Raw genomic sequence first — 18705 nt, 5'->3', positions numbered from 1 at the left:
CGCCCGCAAGGTCCCCCTGGCTCAAGAAAGAACATATACATGCCCGTCTGAAGTGGAGGTCTACCGATTATGATTTTTCAACGCCGATACCGATTAATTGGCCGAATTTTATTGATTTATTTGTAATAATGACAATTACAACAATACTGAATGAACACTTATTTTAACTTAATATAATGCATTACAAAAAACAATTTAGCCTCAAGTAAATAATTAATCGTTCAATTTGGTTTAAATAATGCAAAAAACAAAGTGTTGGAGAAGAAAGTAAAAGAGTGAATAAATATGTGCTATGTAAGAAAGCTAACGTTTCAGTTCCTTGCTCAGAACATGAGAACAAATGGAAGCTGGTGGTTCCTTTTAACATGAGTCTTCAATATTCCCAGGTAAGAAGTTTTAGGTTGTAGTTATTACAGTAATTATAGGACTATTTCCCTCCATACCATCTGTATTTCATATACCTTTGACTATTGGATGTTCTTCTAGGCACTTTAGTATTGCTAGTGTAACAGTATAGCTTCCGTCCCTCTCCTCGCTCCTCCCTGGGCTCGAACCAGCAACACAACGAAAACAGCCACCCTCGAAGCAGCGTTACCCAGCGTTACCCATGTAGAGCAAGGGGAACAACTACTAGAAGGCTCAGAGGAGTGACATTTGAAACGCTATTAGCGCGCTCTAACTAGCTAGCCATTTCACTTCGGTTACACCAGCCTCATCTCGGGAGTTGATAGGCTTGAAGTCATAAAGAGCGCAATGCTTGACGCACAACGAAGAGCTGCTGGCAAAACGCACAAAAGTTCTGTTTGAATTAATGTTTAAGCGCCTGCTTCTGCCTACCACCGCTCAGTCAGATACTTGTATGCTTGTATGCTCAGTCAGATTATATGCAACGCAGGACATGCTAGATAATATCTAGTAATATCATCAACCATGTGTAGTTAACTAGTGATTATGATTGATTGTTTTTTATAAGATAAGTTTAATGCTAGCTAGCAACTTACCTTGGCTTACTGCATTCGCGTAACAGGCAGTCTCCTTGTGGAGTGCAACGAGAGAGAGGCAGGTCGTTATTGCTTTGGACTAGTTAACTGTAAGGTTGCAAGATTGTATCCCCCGAGCTGACAAGGTGAAAATCTGTCGTTCTGCCCCTGAACAGGCAGTTAACCCACCGTTCCTAGGCAGTCATTGAAAATAAGAATGTGTTCTTAACTGACTTGCCTAGTTAAATAAAAGGTATTTAAAGAAAACAGAAAATCGGCAAAATCGGCACCCAAAATACCGATTTCCGATTGTTATGAAAACTTGAAAATCATCCCTAATTAACCGGCCATTCCGATTAATCGATTGATCTCTAGTCTGAAGTTTGCCAATGAACATCTGAATGATTCAGAGGACAACTGGGTGAAAGTGTTGTGGTCAGATGAGGCCAAAACAGAGCTCTTTGGCATCAACTCAACTCACAGTGTTTGGAGGAGGAGGAATGCTGCCTATGACCCCAAGAACACCATCCCACCGTCAAACATGGAGGTGGAAACATTATGCTTTGGGGGTGGACAGGACAACTTCGTCGCATCAAAGGGACGATGGATGGGGCCATGTACCGTCAAATCTTGGGTGAGAACCTCCTTCCCTCAGCCACTGAAAATGGGTCGTGGATGGGTATTCCAGCATGACAATGACCCAAAACACACGGCCAAGGCAACAAAGGAGTGGCTCACGAAGAAGCACATTAAGGTCCTGGAGTGGCCTAGCCAGTCTCCAGACCTTAATCCCATAGAAAATCTGTGGAGGGAGCTGAAGGTTCGAGTTTTCCAAACGTCAGCCTCGAAACCTTAATGACTTGGAGAAGATCTGCAAAGAGGAGTGGGACAAAATCCCTCCTGAGATGTGTGCAAACCTGGTGGCCAACTACAAGAAACATCTGACCTCTGATTGCCAACAAGGGTTTTTCCACCCAGTACTAAGTCATGTTTTGCAGAGGGGTCAAATACTTATTTCCCTCATTAAAATGCAAATCAAATTATAACATTTTTGACATGCGTTTTTCTGGATTTTTTGTTGTTATTCTGTCTCTCACTGTTCAAATAAACCTACCATTAAAATTATAGACTGATAATTTTTTTGTCATTGGGCAAATGTATAAAATCAGCAGGGGATCAAATACTTTTTTCCTTCACTGTATACTAATGAACAGTGGTGTCATGACGTTGCCCTCTTTGGGTATAGCAAGCCCCATCCCCCTCTCCCGGCCTCCCCCTTGTCTCCAACTAGGCTGGTGTGGTCAGAGAGAGGTCGTACATTCCTGAGGAGAAGACCCTGCCACATGGCCACACAGTATAAGAGGCAGAGTAAATTTTCATAGAGAACAAAGGAATTTCTTCCACCTCACAGAACTTGAGGTACGAACAAATTTCATGTTCCGGAGAAAGTATAAAAGATGGGTGAAGAATCCAGCTATGAACTGATCCGTTTGTTACAACTTGGGGAAGCTCATGGGAGACGGTGTGGCCACATTATCATAACACTGTTTATATAATAGCCTCAGATGTGAGGTTTACATCTAATTGTTGTATAAGATGAATGAGTGATTATGATACTGTTCACACAATTTTACATTGTGTTTTTGGACTGTTTAATGAAGGAAACGCCAATTCCCTTTTGAGTTTAACTGAATCAGAGGACCGCCCCTGAGCCCAGTTAGGGTCAGGCATCCTGGGACAGCCCCTTTTCTGCAATTCCGAATAAATCCCAACTTTGAGAAATTATAACCAGACCATGTTTTTCTCTAATAGGAGAGGATGAAGGTTGTAGACCATTGCTGAATCTTTTAACCATACCACGTGGTTAAACTCTTATGACTATCGATACCGACAGAATAAGAACAAGTCTTTGATATTAATTACTAGTCTGCAGCTAGGAATTCGGTATCATTGAACGCAAAGAACGACAACCGCCGAAACATCCATTCTATAACAAATGAATGAATGTCACTCTGAACTATTCCCTCTAAGCAAGACAGAGAGAGAGAGAGAGAGAGAGAGAGAGAGAGAGAGAGCGAGAGATGACGAAACTCTCCAACAGAAAAACTTTTCAACAGCGATCAAGACGACACACTGAGCGTAAATATATATATATATATATTGATTGCAATTGTTCCGAATGAGTGATCGTTCATGTGCAAAGGATTAGCATTTCAATTGTTATAATTATCAGCGTTGTAGTGTCTCATCTCAGTTGACCCCCACTTCCCCTTTTGTCTAACAAGCCGCGATGCCGGTTTAGCCCACTAGGGCACATTCCCTTATCACTTCTTGTAACCACATTTACCTTGTTTAATTAATCAGAGGACTATGGATCAGATATGAAAATATCTGAAAGGTTATATTAGGAAATTATAATCTTGTAATCTGAATATTTTTCCTTGGTTGCCCGACTTGCTAGTTAAATACAATTACATGATTAATCAGTTCATCGCGTAATACTAATTACAGAGAATCTTTGATAAAAACTACAAGTCTTCAATTTAATGATAGTAAACAACAGTGGTCATTCAGATCCTGGAAAGACAGGAAGTAAGCTTCTGTACCAATCATCTATGCACTGATTCAGTCACAGTGCCATAGAAATGGCAGGTAGCCTAGAGGTTAAAAAAAGTGTTGGGCCAGTAACCAGAACGTTTCTGGTTTAAGTCCCTAAGCCGCCTAGGTGAAAAATCTGCCGATGTGCCCTTGAGTAAGGCACTTTTATTAATTTATTTAACCCTTATTTTACCAGGTAAATCGGTAAAAAAACGACCTGGGGAATAGTTATAGGGGAGAGGACGGGGATGAATGAGCCAATTGTAAGCTGGGGATGATTAGGTGACCATGATGGTATGAGGGACAGATTGGGAATTTAGCCAGGACACTGGGGTTAACACACCTACTCTTACAATAAGTGCCATTGGAACTTTTAGTGACCAGAGTCAGGACACCTGTTTAACGTCCCGTCCGAAAGATGGCAAGAAATTCTCCAGAAATCTCAGAGATCAGGTGGTAAACTGAAAATATCCCTGAACAACATCTATTTGCACCCCTACTGGATGGAAACTACAGATGTAATGGCTGTGCTCAATGCATAGCCATTGTAGATCCTTCAAAACAGGGGAGGAGATCCCAATCAAAAGGTGTTATCACATGCTCACATGCTCAGGTAATTATTTATCTTAGAACTTGTTATTGTGTTAAAAATGAGGTTGGTAAAACGAAGCGCGAATTAAAAGTAAAAATCTCGGAGCATCGTAGCACCATCACGTGCAAAAACTTGACATACCCAGTGACGGTCCACTTTTTGAAAGCAAACCACTATATTGTCCCTACGTTATATCGGCATCGAACATGTCACCCTCCCTAGGAGAGAGGGTGACCTCGACAATTTATTGTTAAAACAAGAGGCTGCCTGGATCATTCATTTAAAGACCCTTCGATCTGAAGCCATTCTTGTGATTATTGTGATTTTGATATTCATTGTAAATATTTGTAGGCTTATGTAGCCAACTGTATCTATGACTATATGCTGTCCATTTATGTTTTTTATATGTTCTATTTATATCTGTAAATCAACCAATGACATCAAGCCACACCCGGCCATGATCACAGACACCCGTGTGTCCTCTGAAACTATATAAACTAGTGACCCGCAGTGTTTGTCATTATAACCTGATGAAGACAGCTTGTCTGTCCAAATGTTGGATATTAGATTATTCAATTATTGCATCTGAGCTTCTAGAATGTGCGGCTCTCCTTTTTGTTTTCACGGTTCTGGGATTATTCAATTATTGCATCTGAGCTCCTAGAATGTGCGGCTCTCCTTTTTGTTTTCACGGGTCTGGGACTTGAAAATCAATATCACTCACAGAGACAAAAATCTTCGATGATTTGACAATAACTATAATATGATTATTATAATATACAGGTTGACTAATGAACAGTGATCATTCCGATCCTGGCAAGACAGCAAGTAAGCTTCTGCGCCAATCGTCTATGCACAACATTCACAGTACCATAGAAATGGCAGGTAGCTTAGCGGTTAAAAGTGTTGGGCCAGTAACCAATAAGGTCGCTGGTTTGAGTCCCGGAGCCGACTAGATGAACAATCTGCCAATGTACTCGAGTAAGGCACTTAACCCTAATTGCTCCAGTAAGTCACACAGTATGAGGAACCCATCACACTGACTGTACCTGTGATATTATAGCTGCTATACTCATGCAACAGGCAACTGTGGCCAGCAGTACAGAATGTACTCAGGTCACTAAGGTAGTGTATGAGTCAGTGGTCCAAGCAGCGAGTTCCTGTCTCTGTGTTCATAGCAATAAAATCAAGTTAATATTTAACAGCCCTAATGAGCTGCACTTTCATTCACTGCTCTCACAAATCTGGATTTCTTTACAACTTCCAACAGTTCTGTATCATTCAGATATCTTTTGATTTATTTATTGCCAAACACATTTAGGTTAATTTTGTGAAAATCTGGTCATGTCCACTGTCAAACCACGTTTAAAAAAAACTTTGTTCTCTGCATTAGAACACATCCATAGGTGTCCCAAAATGCAGGGTGTCAGTGATTTAGAATCCACCTTTATTGGCTAACAACCAAACCTTGAACACACAGAGCTATAGTGAGATGAGGACTTGGGCAGAGGGAGACATTCACAGTAACGCTGCATGTAGGCTAATCATAGAACAGCCACCTCTCCTCCCCCCTCCTGGTGCCTCCCTCCCCTTCTCCCTCTTCCCCCCCCCCCTCTTCTGCTCAACTTAGTTTCCATGACCAAGCCTCTCCTGGTTAATTAAACTGTCTCCTAATAGCTCTGCATCTCTCCAGGGTCTGCCTTGCCTGCAGCATCTCTCTCTCTCTCTGTTCATCTTTAGTGATATACCGGAGGTTAACAGGTGTTGTGGTCTGAATGCACAGAGATCCTAATCATTCCCATTCAACTCAAGAGGCTGGATTCAATAGGATTTTCCCCCCCATCCTTTATTGCTAAAAAACTGAAACAGTTGAGCACTGATTCAGACAGGTGGTTCCATGCTGTTCACAGAAAGAACCAGAGACCTGGCAGAACATTCTGCTGCTGTTGTTCTGCCGTCAGTCATGACTTTCAAACTGAAACCTCTCAGTGGAAGGAACATAGCCTATACTTTTATGGTGCGGCAGGGGTTGAAGTATTCCCCTTGTTTCTGTAATGTATTAGCCAGTTGGTACAACCCAAGGCAGAAAGACTTTCAACATGTTGAAGAGCTCTCAGAATCTGGTGAAGATGAAAATCCTATATGACTTCATTCACTTATTGTTCCATCTCTGATTCGTTGATGATTTGTTAATGTCTCTCAGTTAACATTCCATATGTTCTGCTGATAGCCTGACAACATGGTGTAAAAATCTCCAAAAGCCCAGGTAACTGACCACAGGGTGGTGCTAGGAATAAAGCAGACAACAGAAACTAACTTGACAGTGACAGTCGGTGCCAGGGAGATGATGCTGACATGGCTAAGTGATGGATCCAGGTTACCTGCAGGTCACGCTCTCTCCTCTAGTCTCTACAGGTTCCAGTTTTTCTTCTGCTCCATGCACTCTGCCAAAGGAGAGCTAAAGTGCAGGGCCCGGTCTGACTATACTACACAAAGCCCACCTGCTTCCTGCAGCCTGCTCCTGACAAGACCCCTGATGATTAGGAGACAAGGAGAGGAATGACTTTCTGGATGTAAACAGGGCACCTGCCACCCCTTACACCCCCCATCCCTAGGCACTTTGTTCAGCCTGCTCTCACTCCCCTGTGGCCCACTTAAGCGCTGTGCTCCACTGAGCAACTGCATGTTCTACAAAGCCACGTAGAAACAAAGGCCACTGAGGAGGGCAAGACTTGCGTAGCCTCTCCTTCACCCTTCCCGGCTCCTTCACCCAATTTGACTGACAGCTGAGGAAATGGGGAGGGCAAGATGTCATCACATTATCAGAGCCAATAAAGGAGCAACTTGAATGACGTAACCAAAATGAATACATTATGTTGAAAGTCTAAAATACTGATGCCTCCTACATCCATTTGAGACTGATAGCAAGTGGATTGTCCAAAACCTAAAAATGTATTGATGAATGTCCTGAAACAATATGTTTTGGGGAAAGGGGTTGTAACACTGTGGAAGAAAGGCAACCCCAAATAAAGAGGCATGCATCATGTTAGACCTATGTGGTAATGAGTAAGTTTCCATGCACACCAATAATCTGGTTTTAAAATGATTATGGTAGTAGACAGAGTATGGCATTAAGCACAATAAGGTGGTTAACATAACCATCTTAAATCGGCGTACGATCATAATCAAAGGAAAGCATGCGCCGATTAAAACACCTTGTTTTCTGAGCAATTTTTCAAATTAGTAGGACACGTAAACACCTTAAAATCGGAGTTACGTCAATGTATTATATATGCTCATGTGCTAGCACCACCCGAGCGAGCCTCCCTCTTTCCCTTACAATTATGGAACAGTGATACAGTACACCTTGTCATGTAAAAACACAATGAGATGACAGACAGAGGTGGGCTTATTTAAACATGGGAAGGTCTCCTGGTCGGTCAACAATGTCTGATCCACATGTAGTGTACACAGGCTGCTGTGCATGTAGATAAGAGAACAAAACACACAGTTTATGCTGCTAAGCTATGAAAATGGATGGATGAATAATTGAATGAATCAGCTGCTCTTTAAGTGATTGGAAATGGAACAGGATCCAGGGAACAGGTGGCATGGTCCTATTTTTGCCCTACACCTGACTTCAGGTAAGTGGTAATGTGATCTGATAACTAGCCATTTCTGACATCCTGTCCTCTGTCCACAGAGGTGCGTGTGTGTTGCCTTAAACATCTATGGAGAAGGGAGGAATCGGCTGAATATAAATCAAGAGAGGGAGTCACACAAACAACAGTGGTTGCATGTTCCTACGAAATAGGCCTAGCCGAGCGTCTGCTAAATGACTTAAATGTAATGTAAATGTATAACTAATGGGTCCTACTTTAACAATGTAGAACAACAATAGTGTCAAAAGACAGACTTTCAGATGTTCATGATTTAGAACTAGAGTCCTCAGATCACAGCAATAACTTCTAAAAATCAAGCTGTGCAAATAGTCATTAAGCTAATTCGTTGTAATTTATTCATTTAAATGAATTGTTTTCCCGATGTTGCTTTTGCCAGTCCGTTCCATTCATTTGGAATTGATGCCTGCAGAGGTTTCTTAATGCATCAGGGCACACACAACACATTCAGTGGAATATGACGTAACAGATTTCTTGATGTAGCTTGCAATGCTATAAAAGGAAAGATTGAAATTATTTTATTTTGAGAAACTACCCAAATAGGCTTGCACTGCAGTAATGATGGACAATTTAATATCTAGGTTTTTGGTCACTGGCCTACACACAATAACCCATAATGTCAAAGTGGAATTATGTTTTTGAAATGTTTAAAAATTAATAAAAAATGAAAATCTGAAATGTCTTGAGTAATTCGTATTCAACCCCTTTGTTGTGGCAAGCCTAAATACGTTCAGGAGTAAACAAGTCACATAACTTGCATAGACACACTGTGCAATAATAACAACGTTTAACAAGATTTATGAATGACTACCTCATCTCTGTACCACTCACATACAATTATGTATTGAGCAGTGAATTTCAAAACAAAGACCAGGGAAGTTTTCCAATGCCTCACAAAGGCATCTATTGGTAGATGGGTAACAAGCAGACATTGAATACTTCTTTGAGCATGGTGAAGTTATTAATTACACAAGTTTTATTATTATCAATACACTCAGTCACTACAAATATATAGGCGTTCTTCCTAACTCAGTTGCTGGAGAGGAAGAAAACTACTCAGGGATTTCACCATGAGGCCAATGGTGACTTTAATGGCTGTGATAGGAGATAACTGAGGATGGATCAACAACATTGTAGTTACTCCACAATACTAACCTAATTGACATAGTGAAAAGAAGAAGGAAGCCTGTTCAGAATTAAAATATTCCAAAACATGCATCCTGTTTTCAACAAGGCAGCACAAAAGTAATACTGCAAAACATGTGGCAAAGAATTTAACTTAATGTCCTGAATACAAAGTGTTATGTTTAGGGCAAATCCAATACACACTACTGAGTATCACTCTCCATATTTTCATTGTGATGGCTGCGTCATGTTATGCGTATGCTTGTCGTCGTTAAGGACTGGGGGAGTTTTTCCGGATAACAAAGAAACGGAATGGAGCTAGGCAAAATCCTAGAGGAATACTTGGTTTAGTCTGCTTCCACCAGACAGCGGGAGATGAAATCACCTTTCAGGAGGTCAATAATTTAGCAAATTATGTTTTAGATTAAAAACGTGTTTTTGCTTTGTCATTATGGGGTATTGTATGTAGATATTTCCCCTCATTAATCTACACACAATACCCCATAATGAAAAAGAAAATGTTTGCAGCGATTTTTACAATTTGTGTCAGTCACTGGCAGCAGAGAACTGGAAGGAAAGGTGGCCAAAGGAGGTGTTGGCTTTGGGGATGACCAGTGAGATATACCTGCTGGAGCGCGTGCTACAGGTGGGTGTTGTTATCGTGACCAGCGAGCTGAGATAAGGCGGAGCTTTACCTAGCAAAGACTTATAGATGACCTGGAGCCAGTGGGTCTGGCGACGAATACGTAGCGAGGGCCAGCCGATAAGAACATACAGGTCGCAGTGGTGGGTGGAATATTAATCAGAGAGCCAACAAAGAGACCAAAAATAACCCTGAAGAAGCTGCAAAACGCCACAGCGGAGATGGGAGTATCTGTCTATACACTCCACAGAGCTGGGCTTTACAGAAGAGTGGCCAGAAAAAAGCCATTGATTACAGAATGAAAATAAGCATTTACATTTAAGTCATTTAGCAGATGCTTTATCCAGAGCTCTTATCCAGAGCGACTTACAAACACGTTAGTTAAACATGCTCAAGTTCTATTTATTTGTCTTATTTCTTGTTTGTTTCACACAACAACAAAAAAATACATCTTCAAAGTGGTAGGCAAGTTGTGTACATCAAATGATACAAACTCAGTTTTTCACAATTCCTGACATTTAATCCTAGTAAAAAATCCCTGTCTTGGGTCAGTTAGGATCACCACTTTATTTTAAGAATGTGAAATGTCAGAATAATAGTAGAGAGAATGATTTATTTCAGCTTTTATTTCTTTCACCACATTCACAGTGGGTCAGAAGTTTACATACACTCAATTAGTATTTGGGAGCATTTCCTTTAAATTGTTTAACTTGTGTCAAACGTTTCAGTAGCCTTCCACAAGCTTCCACAATAAATAAATTGGGTGATTTATGGCCCACCCTTTGTGATGGCCACTCCAATACCTTGACTTTGTTGTCCTTAAGCCATTTTTCCAAAACTCTAGAAGTATGCTTGGGGTCATTGTCTATTTGGAAGAGCCATTTGCGACCAAGCTTTAACTGATGTCTTGATATGTTGCTTCAATATATCCACATTACATTTACATTACATTTAAGTCATTTAGCAGACGCTCTTATCCAGAGCGACTTACAAATTGGTGCATTCACCTTATGACATCCAGTGGGACAGTCACTTAACAATAGTGCATCTAAAACTTAGGGGGGGGGGTGAGAGGGATTACTTATCCTATCCTAGGTATTCCTTAAAGAGGTGGGGTTTCAGCCCCTCCTCATGATGCCATCTATGTTGTGAAGTGCACCAGTCCCTCCTGCAGCAAAGCACCCCCAACATGATACTACCACCCCTGTGCTTCATGGTTGGGATGCCTCACCCTTTTTCCTCCAAGCGATGGTCATTATGAGCAAACAGTTCTATTTATGTTTCATCAGTCCAGAGAACATTTCTTCAAAAAGTATGACCTTTGTCCCCATGTGCAGTTGCAAACCATAATCTGGCTTTTTTATGGCAGTTTTGGAGCAGTGGCTTCATCCTTGCTTGGCGGCCTTTCAGGTTATGTCAATATAGGACTTGTTTTACTGTGGATATAGATACTTTCGTGACTTTTTTCTCCAGCATCTTCACAAGGTCCTTTGCTGTTGTTCTAGGATCGATTAGCACTTTTCACACCAATGTGCATTCATCTCTAGGAGAGAGAACGCATCTCCTTCCTGAGCGGTATGACGGCTGCGTGGTCCCATGGTGTTTATACTTGCGTACTATTGTTTGTACAGATGAACGTGGTACCTTCAGGCATTTGGAAATTGCTCTCAAGGGTGAACCAGACTTGTGGAGGTCTACAATATTTTTTCTGAGGTCTTGGCTGATTTCTTTTGAGTTTCCCATGATGTCAAGCAAAGAGGCACTGAGTTTGAAGGTAGGCCTTGAAATACATCCACAGGTACACCTCCAATTGACTCAGATGAAGTCAATTAGCCTATCAGAAGCTTCTAAAGCCATGACATAATTTTCTGGAATTTTCCAAGCTGTTTAAAGGCACACTCAACTTAGTGTATGTAAACTTCTGAACCACTGGAATTGTGATACAGTGAAATATAGATTTTGGTCCCAGCAGAGAGCTTTGGGGCTGTTTTTCTGCAAAGGGACCAGGACGACTGATCCGTATAAAGGAAAGAATGAATGGGGCCATGTATCGTGAGATTTTGAGTGAAAACCTCCTTCCATCAGCAAGGGCATTGAAGATGAAACGTGGCTGGGTCTTTCAGCATGACAATGATCCCAAACACACCGCCCGGGCAACGAAGGAGTGGCTTCGTAAGAAGCATTTCAAGGTCCTGGAGTGGCCTAGCCGTCTCCAGATCTCAACCCCATAGAAAATCTTTGGAGGGAGTTGAAAGTCTGTGTTGCCCAGCAACAGCCCCAAAACCTCACTCACTGCTCTAGATGAGATCTGCATGGAGGAATGGGCCAAAATACCAGCAACAGTGTGTGAAAACCTTTTGAAGACTTACAGAAAATGTTTGACCTCTTGTCATTGCCAACAAAGGGTATATAACAAAGTATTGAGATAATCTTTTGTTATTGACCAAATACTTATTTTCCACCATAATTTGCAAATAAATTCATCAAAAATCCTACAATGTGATTTTCTGGATTTTTTCTCTCTCATTTTGTTTGTCATAGTTGAAGGGTACCTATGATGAAAATTACAGGCCTCTCTCATCTTTTTAAGTGGAAGAACTTGCACAATTGGTGGCTGACTAAATACTTTTTTGCCCCACTGTATCACACACACACATTATTATTCTGTTTTACAAATTTTACAAACTTTCACATTAGAGCATTTTGTGTCGATTGCGGACACACAAAAAAGACAAAAAAATCAACTACATTTTAATCTAATTTTGTAATAACAAAATGTGGAAAAAGTCAAGGGTGTGAATACTCTCTGAAGGCACTATAACAGTCGTTTCTTGGCTTGTTTGTCAGGGGAAGGTAATGTGAGAGAGCTCACAAACAATTAGGGTCAGGAGACCCACATCTCCACACACACCTGTTCCTCTCCCCTAGCAGGGCCAGAGGACTGCGGCTGGCTGCAGCGAACTCCCAGTGGACCTGACTGTAAAGAAGGATAATGCAACATAAAGAAACCTGGTGCTTTTCCTTCCTCGCAGAGGAAATCCATCTATAATGATCATCCAAGAGGACATAAGAGCCTCAAAATCACTAGGAGGAAACTGATAATCTATATAGATCCATGTGTCTCTACACTTTCATTGACAATTTGCTGTGAACAAGTATAAAATAATGTAGCCTATAATTGATCAAGTAAAAAATTGTCTATCGGTAAGGAGTAGCATGAGTGGATATATATGATTTTTTTTTTATCTGGGCAGCAGGCCTATACACCGCTCTTGACTGAGCAAACACCAAACTAGCATTCAGTGCAACGATGACTAGGATATTTCCATGTTGCAGATTAATAAAACGTGTGGTGCACCTTAATGCAAATTGCAGAGGTTTGAGAGAGTAAAAAGGGTGTTCAAAGCCTTTTTAATGATGCGTTGGTGGAGAGAACTGGGATATAGCCCTGATAATTACTACAACGCCACCCAGTCTATTCCAGATACAATAATATTCCCACTTTAAGAACCTGACTGTCTGCTGCCCCTTTCATTGTCCCGGCGACTCTATACTAGAAGTCGACAGATTAATCGGAATGGCCGATTAATCAGGGCCGATTTCAAGTTTTCATAACAATCGGCACCGATTTCCGATTATTTTTTATACCTTTTATTTAGCTAGGCAAGTCACGCGAATGCAGTAGAAGCCAAGGTATATTTCTAGCTAGCATTAAACGTATCTCATAAAAAACAATCAATCATAATCACTAGTTATAACTACTAATCCAGTTTAGCAGGCAATATTAACCAGGTGAAATTGTGTAATTTCTCGAGTTCATTGCACGCAGAGTCAGGGTATATGCAACAGTTTGGGCTGCCTGGCTCATTGCGAACTAATTTGCCAGAATTTTACGTAATTATGACATACATTGAAGGTTGTGCAATGTAACAATAATATTTAGACTTAGGGATGCCACCCGTTCGATAAAATACAGAACGGTTCCGTATTTCACTGAAATAATAAACGTTTTGTTTTCGAAATGATAGTTTCCGGATTCGATCATATTAATGACCAAAGGCTCGTATTTCTGTGTGTTATTACTTTATAATTAAGTCTGATTTGATAGAGCAGTCTGACTGATCAGCAGCAGACCCGTAATCATTCATTCAAACAGCACTTTTGTGCGTTTTGCCAGCGGCACTTCGCAAGCACATCACTATTTATGACTTCAAGCCTATCAGCCTAATGGCTGGTGTAACCAATGTGAAATGGCTAGCTAGTTAGCTGGGTGTGCCCTAATACTGTTTCAAACGTCACTCACTTTTAGATTTGGAGTAGTTATTCCCCTTGCTTTGCAAGGGCCACGGCTTTTGTGGAGCGATGGGTAACGATGCTTCGAGTGTGGCTGTTGTCGATGTGTTCCTGGTTCGAGCCCAGGTAGGGGCGAGGAGGGGGACGGAAGCTATACTGTTACACTGGCAATACTATAGTGCCTATAAGAACATCCAATAGTCAAAGGTATATGAAATACAAATGGTACAGAGAGAAATAGTCCTATAAATACTATATTAACTACAACCTAAAACCTCTTACCTTGGAATATTGAAGTCTCATGTTAAAGGAACCACCAACTTTCATGTGTTCTCATGTTCTAAGCAAGGAACTTAAACATTAGCTTTTTTTACATGGCACATATTACTTTCCTCTCCAACACTTTGTTTTTGCATTATTTAAACCAAATTGAACATGTTTCATTATTTATTTGAGGCTAAATTGATATTATTGATGTTTTATATTAAGTTAAAATAAGTGTTAATTTAGTTTTGTTGTAATTGTCATTATTACAAAGTAAAAAAATTGGCCGATTAAACGGTATCGGCTTTTCTGGGCCTCCAATAATCGGTATCGGCGTTGAAAAAATCATAATCGGTCGACCTCTACTCTATATTGCTCTCCGTTTTCAAGGAGGGTCTGAGAATGTAGGCCTAACAAAATGACATTTGAAAACCCCAGGTACAATCCCAGTTAGAATTTAATATTCAAAAGTTATGAATCTCGTATTCCGTGCCATGAATGTCTGTGAGAAAAAGAGACATGACTGTCATTTACAGTAAGTTTTAGGCCACATTTCCCCTGCTTGGTGGAATCAGTGGGTGCGTTCTTCTGTCCAGCTGTTGCTGACATCTGCCAGATCTTACTACGCCTGGATAGGTATTTTTCCTATCAGCCAACCATATCATATGTTATAGCAATCTGTCAGTCAATGACACAGTCGATGACATAACATGCAACCATTGGCTGATGCATGCAACATCTGAGCAGGGGAACACAGCCAGTGAGTCCAGAACGCAGCTGAAACAGGGTGGTTACACTGCCATTAACCCATCAGTTAGCTACCTACCCAACCCCACAAGTAACAAAAAAAAAAAAAACTTTAAAAAAACAACACCTGTCATTGTCAGGTTCAGTTTGTTTTTGATCTGCCAAACAGCAGTTATTAGCCTAATGTAACTTGTCAATTGAATACATTTGATAGATGACTGCATTTATTATTTGTGCTTTGTCTTAAAGACAGTATCAACTTCACTCTTCTACCTGCTCACAGCACAATTCCATCTCTCTCTGATACACACACTACAACTGTAGCTAAATGTCAATGTGATAGCTACCGTTTCTTTTACTTTTTGCATCAGCTTAAACAATTCTAACGTTAGCTAGATAGTGCTCTGTGCCATAGCGTAGGCATTTCAAACTGGCTAGCTAGCCATAGCTAGATAGGTTATGACTTATGAAACTAGCTAGCTGGTTAACGGGTAATGGATTGTGACGACACATTCAACTAAAAAAATTTGAAATCAATAACCATTGAAAGGTTTAGCTAAAGTAGTTAGCTAGCGAACTTGGCTAGCCGCTCTCGCTTAACACAGGGTTAGCTATCGAAGCCTTTGTGGCACCTGCTCCGCAACGCTAGCTACAAAGGAAGCAAGCTGGTTAACCAAGTGTATGCTAGCAAGCAAAGACAAAAGGGAAAAGCTACTGCTAACCTCAATTAGCAATAATTACTGAATGAACATGTTAGCTCGAATTGATTTAAAATGCCAAAGCAAGTAACTACCCATATTTCGTATAATATTACTGAAAATGTGCGGTATCTTGACAGCCATCATACCAGGAAGTTGGCGATGGTCATTGAAACACACAAATCAGACACCTGCTCTGACTGTATCTAGCTAGTTGCTAACTAGCGTTAGCCAAAACAAGCTAGCTTGCGTTAGCTGTCATTGCACGGCCGATGAGCCACAGCAAACTCGGATAGTAATATCTAACGTTAGCAAGCTAGCAACATAAAACATTTATTTTGCGTATAAACGTTGTTTATTAGCTTGCTAGTTTAGCTACTTTCGCAAATAAGCACATTGCTTTCTAGCGTTACCTGGAAGGAAACAACATTAACGTTATCTCAGCTAGCTAACCATAATAAAGGAGAGCAGATATGAATTTGCTTATGACAAAAATAGCACGGTAGACATTTTATAAAGTATAACCATTTGGCGTGAATTAGAGAAAACACATGCTGGTATAAATAGTAAGTATAATCAAACCTGGGCTGAGGACTGGTTGATGAGGATGAGGATGGTGTGGTGGTAATGATGGAACGAGAGGTTGTTGTTGTTGGTGGGTTACAGTCGCCAGGACTACGGTGACTATGGCGCTGCCTCACAGGGCAACAGTTGCTATAAAACTCACGGGGCGCAACCTAACCTGAGTATTATGTAGGAGGAGCTACAATGATGGCGTGTTGGATGGGTGTGCTGCTCAGAAAATAAAAATATGATACAAGAAAACCAGCTTTAGTATTATAAGCGATATTGCAATTAATTAAGGAGGATGTTATCATAAATATATGGAATCATCAATTTACTCATCTGCTCTGCTGTAGAGCGTGGGACGTCTGGAAACATTGTGGTGGATAGGGGTGTACTGTTCATGTGTAATTTAATCTAATGTATGAAAGTTGCGGATAAAAGTATTGTCATAGAATAGTTCATTATGCGCACATTACAACATGGAAAACAGTATTAATAATCGCATTAGTTCATTGAATCAAGTTGTTTTCCCAAAGCGTGACAACCGTGCACCACTGGGTGGTAAAGAGTGGTTGAGATAACAAAGAAAGGAGGCAACTCCCACTCTCATTGTTGCACACACACACATCTGTGATTTTTAAGACAATCTAAGCTTGAAAGATACAGACAGATCATGTATAAAAAAGATTGTGTTTTAGTGATAAATATCATCTCATTATATGATGTGACTATTAGACAAATGTCTGTTATTGAGGGACATTTTATAGTTTCTGTCTAAATAGTGGTCCATAAATGCATTTCAATACATAATTGCTTTATTCCATCCAACCAATAAAGGGCCTTTTTTTGTTGTTGAGGTTTTTGATTTTTTACTGGGGTTACTTCTGTAATATAAATTACTTTGTCATTAATTAACTATTTATATTGTTTAGGACCAAATTAAATATGTCAGGGTTTCATCATCTACCAATGCAACTAAATGTAATAAATGACAAGCTTTCTTTTTACAGTACACATTTATGTATAACAGTAGATAGACATGACTTCTTACAAAAAACTCAAATATTCTCTAGGCTTCATCATACATTTTTTATTAAAAAACAACCAATTCAAGTCAGATTCCTCAACATATTCGCACAAAAATATATTTGATTTATCGTAGGACATTCTGTTTCATGATATGAATACATATGCTACGAAGAACAACACCCATTTGAAAAAGAACACACATATGCCTTCAATGTGCTTCTTATGGTATTTACATTGTGTAATTCCATAAAAGGGGGGACAATAGTTTGATATAACTGTACAAATGCATTCAAATAATGTAAACATAAAAACATCCTCCAAATCTCAATATCATTGGCATCCACAGAACTGCGATTTGTTTTCAGTATACAATCTTTAGGAGGCACTTTCATTGTGGGCTTAGACTCGGAGATCTGATGATACTTACTTGAGTGAAGACAACATCTAAAGATGTCAGAATTATCATGACTTGCCATGATGAAAACAATGTTCATTGACTAATATCAGTTAATTAGTGATGTGGACATGTTCATTTTGCCTATTTAATTAAAGCTACTAAATGTCCCTTCTTGTCTACAGTTCTCACCCAAGATGGGCATCACACTCAGGTCAATGTCAAGGAACATGTAGCTGAAGAACAATATAGTTGTTGTACGTGTTGTATTACAGAGTATCTGTTTTAGAAAAGAGGTAGATTTGCTGACGTCACCCCTCAGTGTAGATACAGGAGAGCTGGCTAGGGCAACGGTCCACTGCACTGACATGTAAATAAGCGTCCTCTGACATCACTGGTACTGGGTTAGCAAGCAGATCCTGTGATGCACCCTGCAGGTCATATACTGTGGATGCAACAATAACACACAGAGTCATTATTATAAGATAGATGCAAATGAATGCATGTTGATCCGTAATGTACTGTATTGTCCTTTGTGTCACTTTATTACCTGTGAGCCCAGACAGAGCTCTTTGGGAGATGTCTAGTCTGTTCTGAGTTGTGAATGTTGGAGAAAGGCTATCATCAAACTCTGGGATCTCCATCAGGTGACAGGAGTTTGTCTGCTTGGTGGATTTATGTGTACCATTATTGTATAATGGAGAGTACACCATCTGGATCTGACCACTAAAACCTGAGGAAAAAAGAACAGGTACTTCTTGTTATTTTAATTTCTGAATAGATGAAGGGGAGACTGTAGTATCTGTTTTCATTCTCTAATGTTTCCCTATTTTCATCTTCATTCATTTTTATTTCTTCAGAAGCAACTTGGCATTATTTTAATTTAATTTATACATTTGATTTGAACAGGGACAATTTACAACAAAACATAAAAGTCTCAGAAGTGAGAAGTGATGCTTTGCACCAGAGCTAACAGCTAATTTACATAATCTACATCCCCGGGCAGGTGAACAATAAACATGAAAACATTATATACAAACAGGCAACCCACTGGGCACAGCTGTCAATTCAACGTCTTTTCCACGTTGGTTCAAC

General features: G+C 40.2%; 2 protein-coding genes across 3 annotated transcripts in view; both read right to left on the bottom strand.

The window, feature by feature from the left end:
• Nucleotides 1-16336, bottom strand: part of LOC123999104 (transcription factor RFX3-like) — a 40800-nt gene extending 24464 nt beyond the window's left edge. For both annotated transcript variants that reach the window (XM_046304516.1, XM_046304517.1), the window contains exon 1: nt 16203-16336. The gene's annotated coding sequence lies outside the window, so the exon portion shown is untranslated. The remainder of the gene's footprint in view (nt 1-16202) is intronic.
• Nucleotides 16337-17268: 932 nt separating this feature from the next.
• The window catches only part of LOC124000013 (zinc finger protein GLIS3-like), a 36145-nt gene continuing 34708 nt past the window's right edge, over nt 17269-18705 (bottom strand). The window contains exons 9-10 of the mRNA XM_046306095.1: nt 18161-18343; nt 17269-18055 (exon numbers count right to left, since the gene is read on the bottom strand). Coding sequence (XP_046162051.1) covers nt 17922-18055; nt 18161-18343 — 317 coding nt within the window. The 3' untranslated portion in view covers nt 17269-17921. The remainder of the gene's footprint in view (nt 18056-18160; nt 18344-18705) is intronic.

Source organism: Oncorhynchus gorbuscha, linkage group LG16 (genome assembly GCF_021184085.1).
Source record: "Oncorhynchus gorbuscha isolate QuinsamMale2020 ecotype Even-year linkage group LG16, OgorEven_v1.0, whole genome shotgun sequence".
NCBI lineage: Eukaryota > Metazoa > Chordata > Actinopteri > Salmoniformes > Salmonidae > Oncorhynchus > Oncorhynchus gorbuscha.
Note: the sequence above shows the minus strand (reverse complement) of the source record. Positions and strands in the feature narration are given on the sequence as shown.